The sequence below is a fragment of the Oncorhynchus gorbuscha genome, linkage group LG18 (genome assembly GCF_021184085.1).
Source record: "Oncorhynchus gorbuscha isolate QuinsamMale2020 ecotype Even-year linkage group LG18, OgorEven_v1.0, whole genome shotgun sequence".
Taxonomy (NCBI): domain Eukaryota; kingdom Metazoa; phylum Chordata; class Actinopteri; order Salmoniformes; family Salmonidae; genus Oncorhynchus; species Oncorhynchus gorbuscha.
In genome coordinates this window covers 60,656,059-60,673,444 of record NC_060190.1, presented here as the reverse complement: position 1 = coordinate 60,673,444, position 17,386 = coordinate 60,656,059, and the positions used below count along the sequence as shown (strand labels likewise).

General features: G+C 41.7%; 1 protein-coding gene across 2 annotated transcripts; it reads right to left on the bottom strand.

Moving 5' to 3' along the window:
- Nucleotides 1-958: 958 nt before the first annotated feature.
- On the bottom strand, nucleotides 959-12,925 carry top1a (DNA topoisomerase Ia). Of its 2 annotated transcripts, XM_046311668.1 has the most exons (22): nucleotides 12,786-12,888; nucleotides 12,316-12,340; nucleotides 11,816-11,917; nucleotides 9,188-9,284; nucleotides 8,794-8,911; nucleotides 8,591-8,628; nucleotides 7,729-7,812; nucleotides 7,357-7,435; nucleotides 7,172-7,266; nucleotides 6,865-6,980; nucleotides 6,621-6,742; nucleotides 6,353-6,475; nucleotides 5,971-6,158; nucleotides 5,045-5,189; nucleotides 4,252-4,395; nucleotides 3,985-4,170; nucleotides 3,758-3,826; nucleotides 3,451-3,565; nucleotides 3,105-3,232; nucleotides 2,729-2,823; nucleotides 2,485-2,634; nucleotides 959-2,312 (listed from the first exon to the last, which is right to left on the bottom strand). In XM_046311668.1, exons 3-22 carry the CDS (start codon nucleotides 11,883-11,885, stop codon nucleotides 2,210-2,212), a joined length of 2,265 nt encoding a protein of 754 aa, XP_046167624.1. In that variant the 5' UTR covers nucleotides 11,886-11,917; nucleotides 12,316-12,340; nucleotides 12,786-12,888; the 3' UTR covers nucleotides 959-2,209. The 2 variants fall into 2 exon arrangements, with proteins under 2 accessions (XP_046167624.1, XP_046167625.1); XM_046311669.1 differs by lacking the exon at nucleotides 11,816-11,917 and having other exon boundaries at nucleotides 12,786-12,925.
- Between the last annotated feature and the right edge of the window lie 4,461 nt (nucleotides 12,926-17,386).

The window sequence follows — 17,386 nt, the reverse complement described above, 5'->3', positions numbered from 1 at the left end:
TGTTCTCTCCATGAAGAACTACATGCCAACAAGAAAAATCAATTGGTTAGGGAAATTGAGCTCTTGCTGCTATAGCAGCAGAAGTCTATAATCATTATTTCCAGTGTACTGTATTTGGCAAGTTGTAATCAGAGACATACAAAACTATATTGTGTAGGCCTATGTCAACATGAACAGCTCGATCTTGGGACTCCAACAAGGCCTGATCACTAGCTACTTTTGAAATGCCATTTCACTAGTCCTTCGAATGATTTTCCATACTTAAGTCTAGGGACATGAAAAAATGCATAATAATGGGTTTAAAGATGTAAGACATTTTAGATACCTTTGTTACGATAGAGGATATCCAAAATCTGCAGATGTTTGCCTTACTGATGATATTTATTGAACAATGCTGAAAACATTATGCATATCAGTCCAATCAGCCTCAGTTATTGCTCATGTTGAATGGATCCCAGCTCAGAAACTTGCCCTCAAGTGCAAATGGACCATCTTAAGCAATAAGGCACCTCAGAGGTTTGTGGTATACGGCCAAAATACCACGGCTAAAGGCTGTTCTTAGCACAACGCAACACGCAGTGCCTGGATACAGCCCGTAGCAGTGGTATACTGGTCATATACCACAAAAGAACTCCAAACATGAGAGCCAGGCCTGCACCAAACCCTGCTAAATCCCTCATAGCGACTGGTCTAAATCAACAGGCAGTGGTGCTTCCTGGGTTCTGTTGTTCTCAGGAGAGATTGAGCTACTTATTACACTGGGTTTTGGGAACACAGGAACCCTCCTGAAACATAACCACAAAACACATTCAAGAGAAATGTTGAAAAGTGACTAAGCAGGCTGAACATACCAGTGACAGATCCAACTTGAGGAAATTTGACAAGAGAAAAAAAAAAATCCCTTTGGTGCAAGGCCTATCAGTCAAGTGCAGCAATAACACAAAACAGACCCCAAGTGTAGAGTTGAGGGGTTTTATTCATTTTCAACTTACAATGAGCATAAAACAAGAACATGATTGGAGGCTATGACAGAAGAGGTTGAAAAACAGGAAAAGGAAGTTGAGCTTACCGCTATAAACACCAACTTTCCTCTGACACTAGAGTGGATTAAAATTCACATTGAAACTCCTGTTAATGTTCTTCATCCTCAGTCTTTAACACAATTAAAACAATAACTGCCTAAACTGTAACAGATTGGTATTTTTTTTGGCAAAGTTGATATCCCTCACATACCCTTCTGGAAGAAAAAATATTTGCAATTAACTAAATTTTAAAATATCTTCTTTTTTTTTTCAAGTAACAGATAAGGGAGTTGTTTTCCACTCAAACAATCATTAGAAATTATAAAGTTAAAACCAGATAGACTATGCAGAAAGATCCAGAGGATGCTGGCAACGCAAGGGGAGAACAATTAAATGATTGGTTCACATTGAAAATCAGTCCCTGATAGATACTGTAAAACAAATTAAATCACATCCTGCCTGCTTATGTAAATATTGACATGGGTGTAGCATTTTCCCGCTTCTGTGTCAACGCATCCTCTTTATGGTACACAATCAACATAGTCCAGTTTAAAACATCACACTCACCAAAACACAGCTTTCATGGTCTTTATCCCCCCTACAACTCATACCTAGAGATCACATTTCATTTCCTCAAAGGCGCATGGGTGTACCTCAGGATTTCATTTGATTTAACTGTTCTCTATTAAAATATAGAATCCATTAATAATACATGGGAGGGCTAAAAATAGACCAAGTGAACAAAAAAATAATAAAATCTAATACACAAAGCAGTCATTTTTTGTTGGATACAGTAGCAATAGGACCCCAGAGTTCAAAGTTCAGACACCTTTAAGTCGTGCATGTGGCTGAAGGGGAAGAGAGCCAAAAGGCAAAAAAGGCAACCCACTTGTTCTCATCCAATCAGAGATTACCGCGTCACCTTTGGGTATGGGTATAGTTCTGCCCTTGAATCTGACATCCGACCAGACCTCAGATTAACCCACCTCGCCCCCCCTCCCTCCAGCTCATCTGTAATGGCCTATACGTCCTGACCCCTGACATTCAACCTCACCATGCTTGTTGAGTGCACACTCATTCTATAATTTCCTTGTCAGGCTGGCCATTCTGTATAAATCGGTTAAGCTAAAAACAAGTATCCAATAAAATTACAATAGAAATCACAATTATAAAACCGCAAACAGGATTTAAAATTCATAGTCATCCTCTGCCATGTCGATAGCCCAGGCAAACTTTTCACGCTGAGTTTTGTTGTAGATCTTCTCGATAGGGATACCCCACTTCTTGCACCTAGGAGACAGCAGGAGGATATTAGAATGATAAACCCTCCAGGAGTTAGGACACTCGAAACTAAAACCATCAACTCACTCACTACGGAGTGTGTGGGCCAAGGGAAGGGACAAGCAATGGAGAAAGCAAGATGTTGTGCATGATTGTCAACAAGTTCGTGGTCATGTCTCACCAGGCCACAGAGATGCGTGGATCCAAGTAGTTGAGTTTGGAGGTGCCCAGAGCAATCTGCTTGTTCTCCTCGCGGTCCGTCGCCTGCACCTCTAGCTTCATCAGCTGCTCTTCTAGCCTCTCCACAGCCTTCTTCTTGGTCTCCACAGCTCTGGGGGAATAAGGGAAAGAATCAGCTACTTCTACATCCCAGCGTACAAGTACCAATGGATGTCTCAACAAGCCAATCATATCCACATGCTTACTTTTTGGACTTCTCGTCTCTCCGTACTTTGAGGTCAGCCTTGGCGCTCTTCACATCCCTCTTTGCGTCAGATAGCTGGTCCTTCTTTGCATCAATCTGGTAGAAATATTATCAATGTCAATAATCTTGAAACTAAGGTGAAGTATAACTGGATTCTTACTATGCAGCTATTAAAAAATAAATTACCGAGCCAAGTATTCCCAAAATAACAAAGAGTATGCACCCAGCAGACAAACATAACTCTAAAAACAAGTCACAAATAAACCCCAAACAAAATCCCAAATCATAGCAATAGTATTTTGTTTCCTTTTCTCCCATCAGCAAAGAGCCATCTCATCTGTCAGGTCGACTGGCCATGTGTCCTCCCTGTGACTCACTTTAGTCTGGAGGTTCTGCATGGACTTCTCAAAGGTCTTGGGCGGTGCCCTCTGATGGTTACACAGGATGGCCACAGCTCTGTTGGCCCTGTTGTATGACAGGATCTTGGCTGGAAGGTTCTCATCCGCTACAAGTAGGGGAGAAAATGGACATTACTATGACTCTTGCTATAGCCTTTACACCGTATTACAAGTGACCACCAGCACACAACTATCTACAACAGCTCCTCCCAGTTCCCACCTCTGATCATACCAAACCAGAATATGAGATAAATGTGCTTTGGGTAGGTTGTGCATTCTTAGACCCTCTATCTCTGGGTGGGGCTTCATGACGGTGGGGACTTACGGCTGGTGAGCTCCTTCAGCTGCTGCTGCAGAGTGATGGAGGCATTGTAGGTACGAAACACTTTGGCCGTCAGCCCGTCCATCAGCTCCTGAAGGTGCTTGTTCAGAATGGAGGTCTGGAGAAATGGAGGACAGAGAGAAATGCCACAATTAACTATGACTGATGGCAAGAGACGCAGAATTACAAGAGGATATCCAATTCCCACACGTCAAACAGGGTACTCATTTTCCCTCACAAGGTCCAGTGACATGACTAATACACTGCAATTCACAAGTAACGTAAATTGAAAGTATTTTTTTGTTCTTACATTGAGCCGGTCAAAGAGGTCATCCTCTGGCTGCTTGTTTTCCATGAACAGCTGCAGGTTCTTGAATACCTAAGAAAAGGAGGACAGAATATTTACAACTCATAAGAATAACAAGGTGAGAGTTTCTCTGAAGTGAGAGTAATCTGGAAACCATTGTAGTTCAACTCGAGGGAAAAAGCACATAGAAATGTTCTGGTGAACCAAATGTCAATTCTTCAAGGCCTTACCCTCTTCTCCACGGGGACTTTGTTGTAGTAGCGGATGGAGTCTTTACCCAGGAAGTCAAACTCCACCACAAACTCCTGGCCGTCCTTCTCGGGGTACAGGTTGATGTGTTCCACTCGGAGGGAGCAGCAGCCCACTGTGTCCGCAGACTCCCCTTCCTCCTTCTCATTACCTGCTCTCAGAGCCAACTGGTGCACAACACCACAGGGAACATGTTACAACCAAACTTGGAGCTGTGCGTGTGTGTGCGCGTGTGGCAGCAGTCTCACCTTATCGATGAAGTAGAGTGCCACGGCTCTCTGTCGGATCCTCATCTCTTTGGACTTCCAGTCCTCACGGTACTGGTTCCTTAACCGGTCCACACACTTCTTCAGATTTCGGGCTGTCTCATACTTCTGCCAGTCCTTCTCTCCCTGCAGATCAACACACACCACCATTACAGCAACCAGGGGGAAGAGACAGGGGGCACAACAATGAACAAATATATTTTTAAAAATAATTGAGAAAGGTTGGGTCTCCCGAGTGGCACAGTGGTCTAAAGGACTGCATTGTAGTGCTAGCTGTGCCACTAGAGATTCGGGGTTCGAGACCAGGCTCCGTCCCAGCCGGCCGCGACCGGGATACCCGTGGGGTGACGCACAATTGGCCCAGCGTCGTCTGGGTTAGGGGAGGGTTTGGCCGGCAGGTATGTTTTCGTCCCATCGCGCTCTAGCGGCTCCTGTGGCGCAGTGAACGACGAAACAGTTGCCAAAGTGCACAGTGTTTCCGCCAACACATTGGTGTGGCTGGCTTCTGGGTTAAGTGGACATTGTGTCAAGAAGCAGTGCGGCCTGGTTGGGTTTGAGGACGCATGGCTCTCGACCTTCGCCTCTTGAGTCCGCGCGGGAGTTGCAGCGATTGGATACTTCAAAATTGGCGAAACGGGATAAAAAATAATTTGAGAAATGTTGAATACGATTGCAGACTTTTGTCGTCTCTAGAGACTTCATTAAAAGCTAACAATACGTCACTCGCTCCCACTTTCACCGCAACCACCATGAGCCATAATAAAGATCAACCTGCCTTGATTCTTGAGCTGGGATTCAGCATGATATACTTGATAGAGCCTTGTATGTTCTCTGTCCACGACACCAGCCAGGTCACCTTGTTGTCATGACGCAACTCCTTCCATTTGGTACCAGGGGGAGGCTTGGGGTGCTTGGAGTCCCTGTGTGAGAGAGATAGAATAGAGTGGCTGAGTCAGAGCAAGTATCCAGACATACACTAATCTGGTCCAAACAAGCAGTCCATCGGTTAATATAATCAAGAGAAGGGGAACGCGCTGTAGAACATTTTGTAAGACTTTTCTTTCATTATGTTCATATTGCCACCTGCACCCAGGACTATGAGTTTAATGGTTCACCCCACGGTTTGTAATCAACTGTGGAAAGGGGAAGGTGGATACCTTCTGGTTACTTGCCCAACGCTCAAAGGGCTGCTTGAATGCAGATTGAATACTAAGCAGTGTTTTATTGCATTTCCGTCTTGCTCCGGTGGTAGGGATACTGGGGTGAGGTTGGCGTAAATGTGTCAACATGTTTGAGGTGTTGGCAGCAGCATAGGGTACTCTTGTAATCTACTGGGAAGCCAAAATGTTCCCAAACTGGAGATTTAAATGACTGAGACTCCTAGTTTATCAACGCCACCACTCACCATCGTACAGAACTAGTTCCCAGCTGCGCCTTACAAAACGTGCCAATTAAGCCTAGAATTCTGATTACAATGTGAGCATAGGCTCTAGTCGTTTTAACAGAATAGCCTGAAATGTTCTCAGCTCAGATTTACCTAAGAGGCATACAACGCAGAGTAGGCATAGCCATATAGCCTGGTGTTCTATTTTATGTATTCATTTAGGTTCACAGTGCGGCCCGGATTGAGGACCCCATACCAAACGGTTTGGTACGAATACATGTAACCATTGCACCCCTACCCAGGACCCTGTCACTCACTTGCTGCAGTTTATGATGATGTCCTCAGGGCGGATGCGGCGTTTCAGCATGCCCATCTTGGGGTGGTCTCCTCGGCCACGGAACAGGCCCGGGGGCTCAATGCGAAAGTTAGCAATGCGCTCCTTGTGGTTGTCCATGATGCAGAAGCCATACTCCTGTAGGAGGCGTTCGTTCTCCACTTTGATTTTCTATAAGAAGCAGAGAACCAGAGACAAACTAGTTAGATCTGGGTACAGTTGTTGGAACTCTGGACCAGCCTGAAGATTCCAGGTATTATTACGCCACTGCCTAATGTAGAACTTCACTGGACAGTCATGGTCTGAACGGGGTTATACATTTTATTTTAATGTAAGAAAAAGCACCAAGTATTGTTCTTGCTCACCAGTTTATCATCTTTAGTCATGGCCTTTCTGGCCTCAGACTGAGCCTTGAAGTATTCCCCCATTTCATTGAAGTTACACTTCTTCAAGTCTGTGATCTTAGACTTCTCCTCAGAGGTCATTTCCTGTAGGAGAGAACAGAGGTAGACAAGTCATGATCATGTGTGTATGGAATTACTGTTAAAAATCACAATTTCTAAAAAAAAATATGAAAGACATCTAAGTAACGCAATTGCAAACTCCAGGTATACAGCCTTAAACATTCACTACCTTTCTCCAGTCTTTGAAGAAGTTTTTCCGGAAGGCATCCTTGGTAGTGTACTCATGGTCCAGCATTTTGGCAAAGAAGGTGGCCACCTCCTCAGCCTCTGGGCCGAGCTTCATCTGCTTCCCTACAGAGGGATTTCAGCAAAGACTTGTTCAACCAGCCAAACCCTCCACTTCCACTCAGCAAAGGCCACTCATAAATGGACCAAGTGTCATAGAAATAACAGCACTTGAGTATTAATATTACCATCATAGAAAAATCGGACTTTACTGGGAAGAGGTTCGTAAGGTGCTGCCATGACTGGGCCTTTATGTTCCAGAAACCTCCATTTGGAACCGTCAGTTGCCCTCTCCTCTTCCCACCTGTAGTCCAACAGGGTACAACAACGTGAAGTGATGGTTGATGCACAAACTAAATCCTTTGTCCAACAGAGATACAAAGAACATCCATATTTTACCCATCACCATAATGAGCATTCCATAACGAGGCAGTCAGTGTGCCTTCACAAAAGCTCTGTGCAGCAACACAGCTGGAGGGCAACTATGACACTCACCATTTCCACTTCTCCTCAGGCTCCTTCTTTGCCTTCTTTTTCCCGTCAGCAACTTCCCCTTTCTTGTTTTTTTGTGTCTTTTTGGGCTTGATGTCCTTTACAAGAAACAAAGAACGCATGAGTCTCCTTTCTCACAACGGATCACTGAAATATATCCCATATGAAATCCGAAGATTTCCACGTACCTCATCTTGTTTCCTCTTCTTTGCTTTCTTGTCCACTCTGTCATTTTCAATTTTAATTTTTTTGGGCTTGAATTCAGTTCTAAAAAAATAAAAATAAACACCTTATAAAGAGGCCTGACTAATGGTAGATTCAACAACTATCTTGGTCTTCTCTACACCAAACTACATAGTCATACCGAAAGGCAGCTGTGTGGTTCTTGCAAAGCCAACAATGACCAAACATTGTCATTGCCCAACAGAACGAAGAAAATCCAGATGGGGTTGGTCTAAACATGGCAACTACAGCTAACATTTTTATCATACAAATGTAACAGGGCCAAAGACTAAGAAAGAAATGGGCCTGTTGACAAAGTTAAGTACAGATCTACTCACTCGTCATTGTCACGCTGTCTTTTCAGGGACTTGGGAGAGTGGTAGAAGTGATCATTGTCCGTCTCAGTCTTAATGCGATGAGGGCTGGTGACAGAATTCGAACATTTACATTCATTGTGCATTTGAAATCAAATATGTAGGGTCCCATAAAATCTGTTGTGGAAAACGCACACAGAATGTAGACATGATGGAATTTAACAATATAATTTTTTTTATTGAAATTAGTAGGAAATCATCATAATATATTGAACTATAGAAAATGCATTAATTTTCCCAAGTTAATCATAGCACATGAACAAAATCTGATTAGTATTTTCCTGCAACGGCACAGGAATGCCCCCGTACACATGTCTACACTGTGTAGATGATAGCAATGATGCTAATAATAACCTGCTGGTCGAGATGAAAGGCTCTCAAAAACCTTCTCAATTAAATGTTAAATACAAAGTAGCCTATGTCTAACTGGTAGAATGATATCGTGATTACTTGCATCAATCAAGGAGTAATTTATTTAGCAAACTCTGAAATCACATAAACGCTACAGAAACATTGCTAACCATCTCTGGCACTTAAAAGGATAACTGCATCCAAAAACGTACATTTCTTAGCTTTTTCCAGACCTCAAAAGTGGTCTCCAGATTTGGTTTAAGCATGGTTATGGACTTAGAAAAACATGGGATGTTCTATTTTTTTAATAAAAAAAAGAAAGTGTGATTGAGACCAAAAGCGGGAGAAAAAAAACTATATTTGGGGAAAAACATATATAAAAATAATACAATCGCTGATTTTATAGGGCCCTAGATATGTAACCAGCATTTGTAAGCAGCACAAATGTCAAATGAACAATACAAACCAAACCTACCTGGCAAAGCCATTCTCTTTTTCCTTCTTCGGCTTGATCTGCAAGATGACAACGAAGAGTTAAAACATGGATCTTTTGAAATGGTAAGAGCTATAAATTCAGGTTCACTGAGAAAGAGACTGGACAAATATTTGACAAACTGATTGGCACATCTAAACCAAAATGGCAGCGATGCATCCCTCTCCGGTGGATAATTAGCAAACCTCATCCTTCCTGTGGTCTTTTTCCTTGTGTTTGTCCTTGTGTCTGTCTGTGCTGACATCTTCATGCTTTATTCGCTCCTTTTCTCTGTGTTTCTTTTCCGAGAACTCCTTATGGTCACTGGAATTTCACAGATTACATCAGCATCAGATTGAACATACCAATAAGGAAATCAACTAAGTGTGTATATTTTAGGATATACTATAGCAATAAAACAGTGAGGAGTCTCTGGCTGGTCCTACGCCCATTCATACACCCTGCTTATCAGACAAATCATCAAACAAACAGTTACGTTAAAGAGCTCAACAAAGCAAATGTGTGGGTGTCAATTACTGCCCTAGTGACGCACTAAGTTTCACCTATGCGACCCTGCTTAAAAAGACTGGAGAGTCATACCTGTTGCCATATTTTGATTTCTCACGCTCCCTGTCCTTCTTGTGGTCCTTGTGTTTGTGTTCTTTATCCTTGTACTTATCTTTATGCTTATGAGAATCTGCAAAAGAAGAAAGTTATTCAAACGCGGACTGACGGAAAGGCTAAATGACCATTGCCAAAGGAATAGGAAACATTTAGGCCACAGAAACATTCTGTAAATATATCCACTTTTCTTCAACCCTTCTCTAAACCCAGCAGGTGAAAACAGCTAACACAAAAGAAGACATTACCGCACCAGGAACAATAAGTAAACAATACTCCAGTCTATGCTTAAGAAACACACAAAACAAGTTCAGACAAGTTTCCATGGTAAAACTAAAAGGTTAGTAAAAAGAATACAACAGTCAATGTGAGAAAAAAAATGTTATGCAAAATACAAATATGTGCACAAAAAGACATGGGAAGATTCAACAGTGTTGTAATGTCTGAATGACTGACTAGATAAGAGTGCGTCTTGGCTCAGGAAGTGCTAGGCCAGAACACTCATCCAACACCTGGGTGTGAATCTGAATACTGACAGTCGGATTGTATGTGCACCCGTGTCAGCCGGAATACATTACTGGTTGGTAGAAGTTACATAGAATAGGACCATCTCCAGTCAACTTCAGGCACATTTGGATTTGGGGACCTTGTTCATGACAGATCAAAAACTTAACAGAACACCCTTCACAAATTAAGTTTAAAAAAATTCAGGTCAGACTTAGGGCCACGAGAGGATGTGCCATACATGGTAAGACAGCACCTCCTAGTGCCCATTGACAGTTGAGGTTCATTTTTACTCAGAAACAGTATCAACATGGATGAAAAGAGGGAGCAAGCTCTAACAGGCCTCGTCCATCTGCTTTCACTTAACCAACCCCCTACAAGCAGCAATAGTAGCTAAATGAATGCCAATCTTCTCTCCTTAGTTGATACATATACAACACAGGTACATCACACAGTCAAACAAAAGTTGACAGCCAAAGAAACATAACACATTAAATTACTTTCCCCTACTGCAATCGAGGCATGTTTTGAAAGGTGTGAGGCTTTTAAATAAGGGACTCAGTCACAAGGCTCTATGCCCCACAGCAAGCTACTGGTCGACACACCAATAAACAACATATTTCCCCTTCCTCATGATCTGACATCACCTATTGCAGGCAATAAATGCATTTGAAACCAAAGAGGACACATATGCAAGATTAAATTAATATGTTGGCATCTGTAGATTCTATTAGTTAGGGACTGCAGTAGGAATGTGGGCTATAGGACTTCAGAGCCATGAAATAAAATCTAAACAATTTGTATCATGGTATTTATAAACAAACTAGTCTGAGGATTCTTTCGGGCAAGCCCTTGCAGAGCTTGGACTGATGTTTGCCTATATACCTTGTAATGATGTAGGTAGTGGGTTTTTCATTACAGCATTTCTTGTCGATCTTAAATCTAACAAATAAGAGCAAATCAGTGACAGGCTGTTTTATCACTTCAGGGCCCCATGCTCCATTACTACAGAAGACAAAACAAGAAATAAATATGTCTTGTATACAGGGACAACTCTTAACCCCCGAGTCTCCATCGGAGCCCTGTATTCCATGTTCTAACAAGGTATCAGGTTTTGTGCTTGACATAGGCTGTTCTGACCAACATTGGACAGCCCACACTACATTTACATTTGTCATTCAGCAGACGCTCTTATTCAGAGCAACTTAGTGAGTGCACACATTTCCATACTGCCCCACCATGGGAATCGAACCAACAACTATGGCATGTCAAGTGCAGTGTTCTACCAACAGACACACAACCATTTCAGGAGCCCACTATGTGATGGTGAGAACCAAAATCACAAACCAAATATGATATAGGCCTAGTATTAATTCAAAAATAGCAGTGAGGAGGGTATTTTTTGATGCAGGAAAGGCTGTTCTGAGATGTGCCACAGTAGAAAATTCATTCAATGCAGTGTCTTGACACGTTTATCTTTGAATTGGTACAGCAATCACTTCTTTGCATGTTAAAATCCCTATCTGGACTTCGAAACAGATTCCCACAAAACGAATCTGGAAAGATGAATAGTTTATCTAAAGCTGTAGGATTTTGAGGCAGCCAACCATGTTGTCCCAAGGGCTAGGAGTGGAGTCCTTGTCCATAAGAAATACACTGTCATATGAGAAATAAACATGAATTGAAATGACCCTTTTTGAAATTGTTCAGAACTAATCTTTCACGAAAAATGTTTACTTAGTGGTGAGGGGAAGCATGTTGTAGCTTCTGAAACCTTAAAAAAGGTCATTCATACTTGTTAAATACCACTGCTGGGGGTTTAACTTGTTAGGCCTCAGTGGCCATGTGGTTTAGACCATGCCAACAAAGCTATCAAATCAATGAATTAAGTCATCAAAAATTGTGTTAGTAGTGGAAGTCAATGTGCATTGTCAAACTTGCGCCACAAATCTGTCAGGGATGTTATAAAATCCCGCATTGGACTTGAGTCACAACTAGTTAATGTAAATTCACTTCTATATGATACATAATTATCCATAATACATTCGGATAGGACTATAAAATATTATTTAAAAGCAAAACGGGGCCATCAGGTGATTTTACTTCCTCCGCCGCTGGAAATCGTGTCTTGATACAAACGGTCCTGCGTGTTTCCCCTCCATATCACAGCCATCTGCACTTCAGCTATGTTTCCTAGTCAGACAGCTAGACAGAAAAAAGAAAATGGCGCAGAGACTAAGTTCTCAACCCCCAAACCCTTACTTTTAGACTCGGAATGTGGCATTTTAAGCCGGCCAACAACAAAATCTAATTTAGTATACCAATAAAACACCTCTAGTTCTTTAATAATTTGTGATCAGATCGAGATTATAAAATGTTTAAAAGCTATTAAAGAGCCACCCATTTGAACAATAGGCGCTTGTGAGTGAGGCAGAGGACTTAGTCTCTGGACGCCATTTCTGCCCTTTGCTAAACTAGCTATATGTCTGGCTAGCGAACTAGCCCATGTTAGCAGATAGCTAGCTAACTACAGTGTGGACACGTCAGAATTTGAAGGAGACAATCATTGTGACAGTTGTTTGACACATTAACGTTACACTTACCATTGACCCGAGAGCCGGAGTCTATCTGCAAATTGTAAAACAAAGATTGGTTAACTAGCCATGTTCCTTGATTGATGGCTTGCTAGCTGGATAACTTTGAACTTGTTGGCTAGCTCGCTGGCTAACGACTAGCTACCAACCCTGCTGATGGTTGGCAATTGAGACCAGTCTGATAAAATGGCTAACGAGCTAGCGCATAGTGCCTTTGCCATCCTTAGTTAGCCACAAAGTTTAGTTGAATGGACTTTACTTTTTATTATCTGAAAAACACAATATTGAAAGAATGACAAAACACTTATTTCTGTCACATTTGTTGCAATTATATTCACTGTTGATTGGCTAGTTAGCCAAGTTACCTAGCTAGCTAACGTTAGTGTAGCCTGGCTGCTGAGGCAAATTAAAAAAGCAAGCGAGTTTAATGTCCTACAAAGCTCTTTCGCAATGACACGGCAAACGATTACAAATGTTACCTGGCTATCGTTGTGGGAATGATCTCCACTCATTTTCAATTATTAATCTGTTAAAAGCAAAGTGTGAAACTCGTTGGAGGAAACCGCCGACGAGGTGATGCGAGCAGAATGAAGAAAGAAACAGTTGTGTAACAGACTAAGTCCAAATTGTAAGTAAGTGCGCATGCGCGTGTCTTTTTAAATGGGTGGGAAAAAGCAGTTGGCCACTTTTAGACCCCCCTCCTCAAAACGTGCTCTCCGTCCCACGCGTTCAGTGGTCCCACGTAGTTTCTCCAAAACATGCATACATATATACGACTATCAGAAATTGTGTAACATAATTATTGTTAACCTAAAATATTTTCCTAATCAGTGGTGGAAAATGTTACCCAAATGTCATACTTGAGTAAAAGTAAAGATACCTTAATAGAAAATTACTCAAGTAAGAGTGAAAGTCACCAGGTAAAACACTACTTGAGTAGTTTGGTTTAAAATATACTTAAGTATCAAAAGTAAATGTAATTGATAAAATATACTTAAGTATGAAAAGTAAAATGATAAATAATTTAAAATTACCAATATTAAGAAAACAAGATGGCACAATTTTCTTTTTTTCTTTTTTTAAATTTAAGGATAGCCAGGGGCACACTCCAATGCTCAGACATAATTTACAAAGGAAGCATTTGTGTTCAGTGAGTCTGCCAGATCAGAAGCAATAGGGATGACCAGGGGTGTTCTCTTGATAAGTGCATGGATTTAACCATTTTCCTGTTCTGATAGCCATTCAAAATGTAGTGAGTGTCAGGGAAAATGTATGGAATAAAAAGTACATCATTTTCTTTAGGAATGTAGTAAAGTAAAAGTAAAAGTGCTCAACATTATAAATAGTAAAGTAAAGTACAGATACCCCCAAAAAAATACTTAAGTAGTACTTTAAAGTATTTTTTATTTAAGTACTTTACAACACTGGTCGTATAATTATAAATACAGTTTATACAGGTGTTATACACATTTTCTGTATAACTAGCCTCTAATACATATATGTAAAAAAAAACATAAATGTCTCAATGTTTGTGCCTGGATACAGCCCTTAGCCATGGTATAATGGCTATAGACCACAAACCCCCGAGGTGCATTATTGCTATAATAAACTTGTTGCCAACATAATTAGAACAGTAAAAATAAATATTTTGTCATACCTGTGGTATACAGTCTGATATACCACGGCTTTCGAAGAGCTCGAACCACCCAGTTTATAATATCTGGGTGGTTCGAGTATAATATCAGTATTCGTTCCATTTACAACTTGATTTCAGCCAGTGGCTGTCGATTGACTGCATTTTTTGTATGGAATGTTGTAATTTTGTCAGTTAATTTGAGAAATTATTGGAATCAGTCCAATTGATTGCTAGCTAATAAACGTACTATACAGATCAAGTTTCAAGTTGAATTAATCTTATGTACGGGATACATGGTATACACAATCCAATAAAATGCTTACTTACAGGTTGTCACGCCCTGACCTTAGAGATCCTTATTATTCTCTGTTTGGTTAGGTCAGGGTGTGACTCGGGTGGGAAATTCTATGTCTTCTGTTTCTTTGTTTTCGGCCGGGTGTGGTTCCCAGTCAGAAGCAGCTGTCTATCGTTGTCTCTGATTGGGGATTTTACTTAGGCAGCCCTTTTTCCCACCATTTGGTTGTGGGATCTTGTTTTCTGTTTAGTGTCTCAGCCTGACAGAACTGTGCACTTTTGTTTTCGCTTTTGTTATTTTGTTTGAGTGTTTTTTGAATAATGGAATCATGAACACTTTCACGCTGCTCTTTGGTCTACTCTTCCTACCACCAACGAGAGCCGTTACACAGGTTCCATCTTGATAGTGCAACAACAATAACAAACAATCAAAGAAGAATATGAACATAAAGTAAAATTTCTCAGTAGAATAGAATGCAGGAATACACACACAATTTATAATCCAATACTTACATGTTTTTGGGAAAGGGGAGGGGGCAAGTGTTTAAATTGTGCAGTATTTAGAAATCATAAAAAGAGTCTGGTAGCAGCAGACGTAATGTGTGTGTAGCATGAGTGTGGGTGTGTGCGTCAGTGAATGTGTGCTAAGGTGCGGAGAATAAGAGCAGGTTTTCAGTCCAGTTCAAGTGTTCAGCAGTCTGATGGTTTGTAGATAGAAACCGTCTCTGAGCCTGTTATCAGACCTCAAGCTCCGATACCGTCTGCCCGATGATAAGAAATTGAACAGCTCGTGGCTGGGGTCCTTGATAATTCTGCGGGCCTCCCTCAGGCACCATTTTGAGTAGATGGGAGCATGGTCCCAGTGATGTACTGGGCGATCTTCATAACCCCCTGGAGGGCCTTGCGGTTGTGGACGGCGCAATTCCCGAACCAGGCCATGATGGAACCGGTCAGGACGCTCTCGATGGTACAGCAGTAGTATTTGGAGAGGACCCGGGGTAGCATAATCTTAAAATGAATTGTTTTACACAATATCTGTTTCAAGTCCAGGTGCCCAAGAAAGCGAAGGTAACCTGCCTAAATGAGCACTCAAGTCGGTAGCCAAGAAGTGCTTTGAAAGGCTGGTCGTGGGTCACATCAACGCCATCATCCCGGAAACACTAAACCCACTCCAATTCGCATAAACGCCCCAAAAGATCCACAGATGATGCAATCTCAATCGCACTCCACACTGCCCTTTCCCACCTGGACAAAACAAATACCTATGTGAGAATGCTTTCATTGACTACAGCTCAGCGTTCAACACCATAGTGCCCACAAAGCTCATCACTAAGCTAAGGACCCTGGTACTAAACACCTCCCTCTTCCTGACTGGCCTACCCCAGATGGTAAGGGTAGGCAACAAAACATCTGCCATGCTGTACTGTTCACCCACGACTGTGTGGCCAAGCATGACTCCAACACCATTAAGTTTGCTGACGACACAATGGTGGTAGGCTTGATCACCGAGACAGCCTATAGGGAGGAGGTCAGAGACCTGGTAGTGTGGTGCCAGGACAACAACCTCTCCCTCAACTTAAGCAAGACAAAGGAGATGATCGTGGACTACAGGAAAAGGAGGGCCGATCACGCCCCATTCACATTGACGGGGCTGTATTGAAGCAGGTTGAGAGTTTCAAGTTCCTTGGTGTCCACATCACCAACAAACTATCATGGTCCAAACACACCAAGAAAGTCGTGAAGAGGGCATGACAACGCCTTTTCCCCCTCAGGAGACTGAAAAGATTTGGCATTGGTCCCCAGATCCTCAAAATGTTATCCAGCTGCACCATCGAAAGCATCCAAACTAGTTGCATCACTGCCTGGTATGGCAACTGCTCGGCATCTGACCGTAAGGTGCTACAGAGGGTAGTGTATACAGCCCAATACATCACTGGGGCCAAGCTTCCTGCCACCCAGGACCTATATACTAGGCAGTGTCAGAGGAAGGCCAAAGAAATTGTCAAGTCCTAGACTATTCTCTTTGCTTCTACATGGCAAGCGGTACCGGAGCACCAAGTATAGGTCCAAAAGGCTCCTTAACAGCTTCTACCCCAAGCCATAAGACTCCTGAACAATTAATCAAATGGCTACCTGGACTATTTACATTGACCCCCTTCCTTTGTTTTTACACTGCTGCTACTAGCTGTTTATTATCTATGCATTCTCACTTTACCCCTACCTACATGTACCCCCGCACTTTGACTCGGTACCAGTACCCACTGTATATAGCCTCGTTATTGTTATTTTAGTGTTACTTTTTTAAAAACTTTAATTTATTTAGTAAATATTTTCTTAACTCTATTTCTTGAACTGCATTGTTGGTTAAGGGCTTGTAAGTAAGCATTTCACGGTAAGGTCTACATGGCGCATGTGACAAGTATTTGATTTGATTTAATTCAATCTTATCACAGCACACTGGCTGACCATGGTTTACCAACTTCCTGACCAAAATGGCTGACCTTTACTGTCATAAGACCTTTTATGTCCATTTTAGTATTCAAATTCCTAATTCTATGCAACATAGCAACAAACAGCACACACCTAATGGCCATTTTAATCAGATAGAGGTTCCTTTGTGCATTAGAACTGAATAGATAAATAGCTGCAAAATATCTTTCTTTAACAGTGACAATTTGAAATGCAGAAGCAACTGTGTGGAGCCCATAGGAGATGGGATGGTGATTTCATAAATCAATTGATGCTGTCCTGGCCCTAGTGGAAATACTGCAGTCCACCACCAGTATCTGAGAGAATGTCCATAGGATGGAACTATCATGACCAGCCAGATCATCTGTGATACATGTCAGTATTCGATGTCCATCAATGTCTGAGGACACTCTAGTGCATTTAAAACACTTATTCAAAGTGCACAGTGGAGACCACTGAGTTGGTATATCAATATTATAAGCCTATTTTTGGATTGAACATTTTACAGTGTGTTGATATAATGTTCTCTGCTGTCAATGAGGAATATTGCAGTAAGTCCAACTCCCTTGCATCCCACGTAGTTCTCTCCCAGGGCTCATATTTTTTGGCTGGCAGATTTGAGGATGTCTGGCAAGATCAAGTTGAATGAATGTGGAATATTTGAGAGTATTACTCTATTTA

Bases quoted from the DNA above. Each gene is read 5' to 3' on its own strand.
- top1a (XM_046311668.1), bottom strand. From the start codon at position 11,885: ATGGCTGTGATATGGAGGGGAAACACGCAGGACCGTTTGTATCAAGAC. The intron at 7,436-7,728 runs GTGAGTAGATCT...TTATTTTTTTAG, and splicing joins AGACAGCGTGACAATGACGA to AACTGAATTCAAGCCCAAAA. The intron at 2,635-2,728 runs GTAAGCATGTGG...TTATTCCCCCAG, and splicing joins AGAGACGAGAAGTCCAAAAA to AGCTGTGGAGACCAAGAAGA.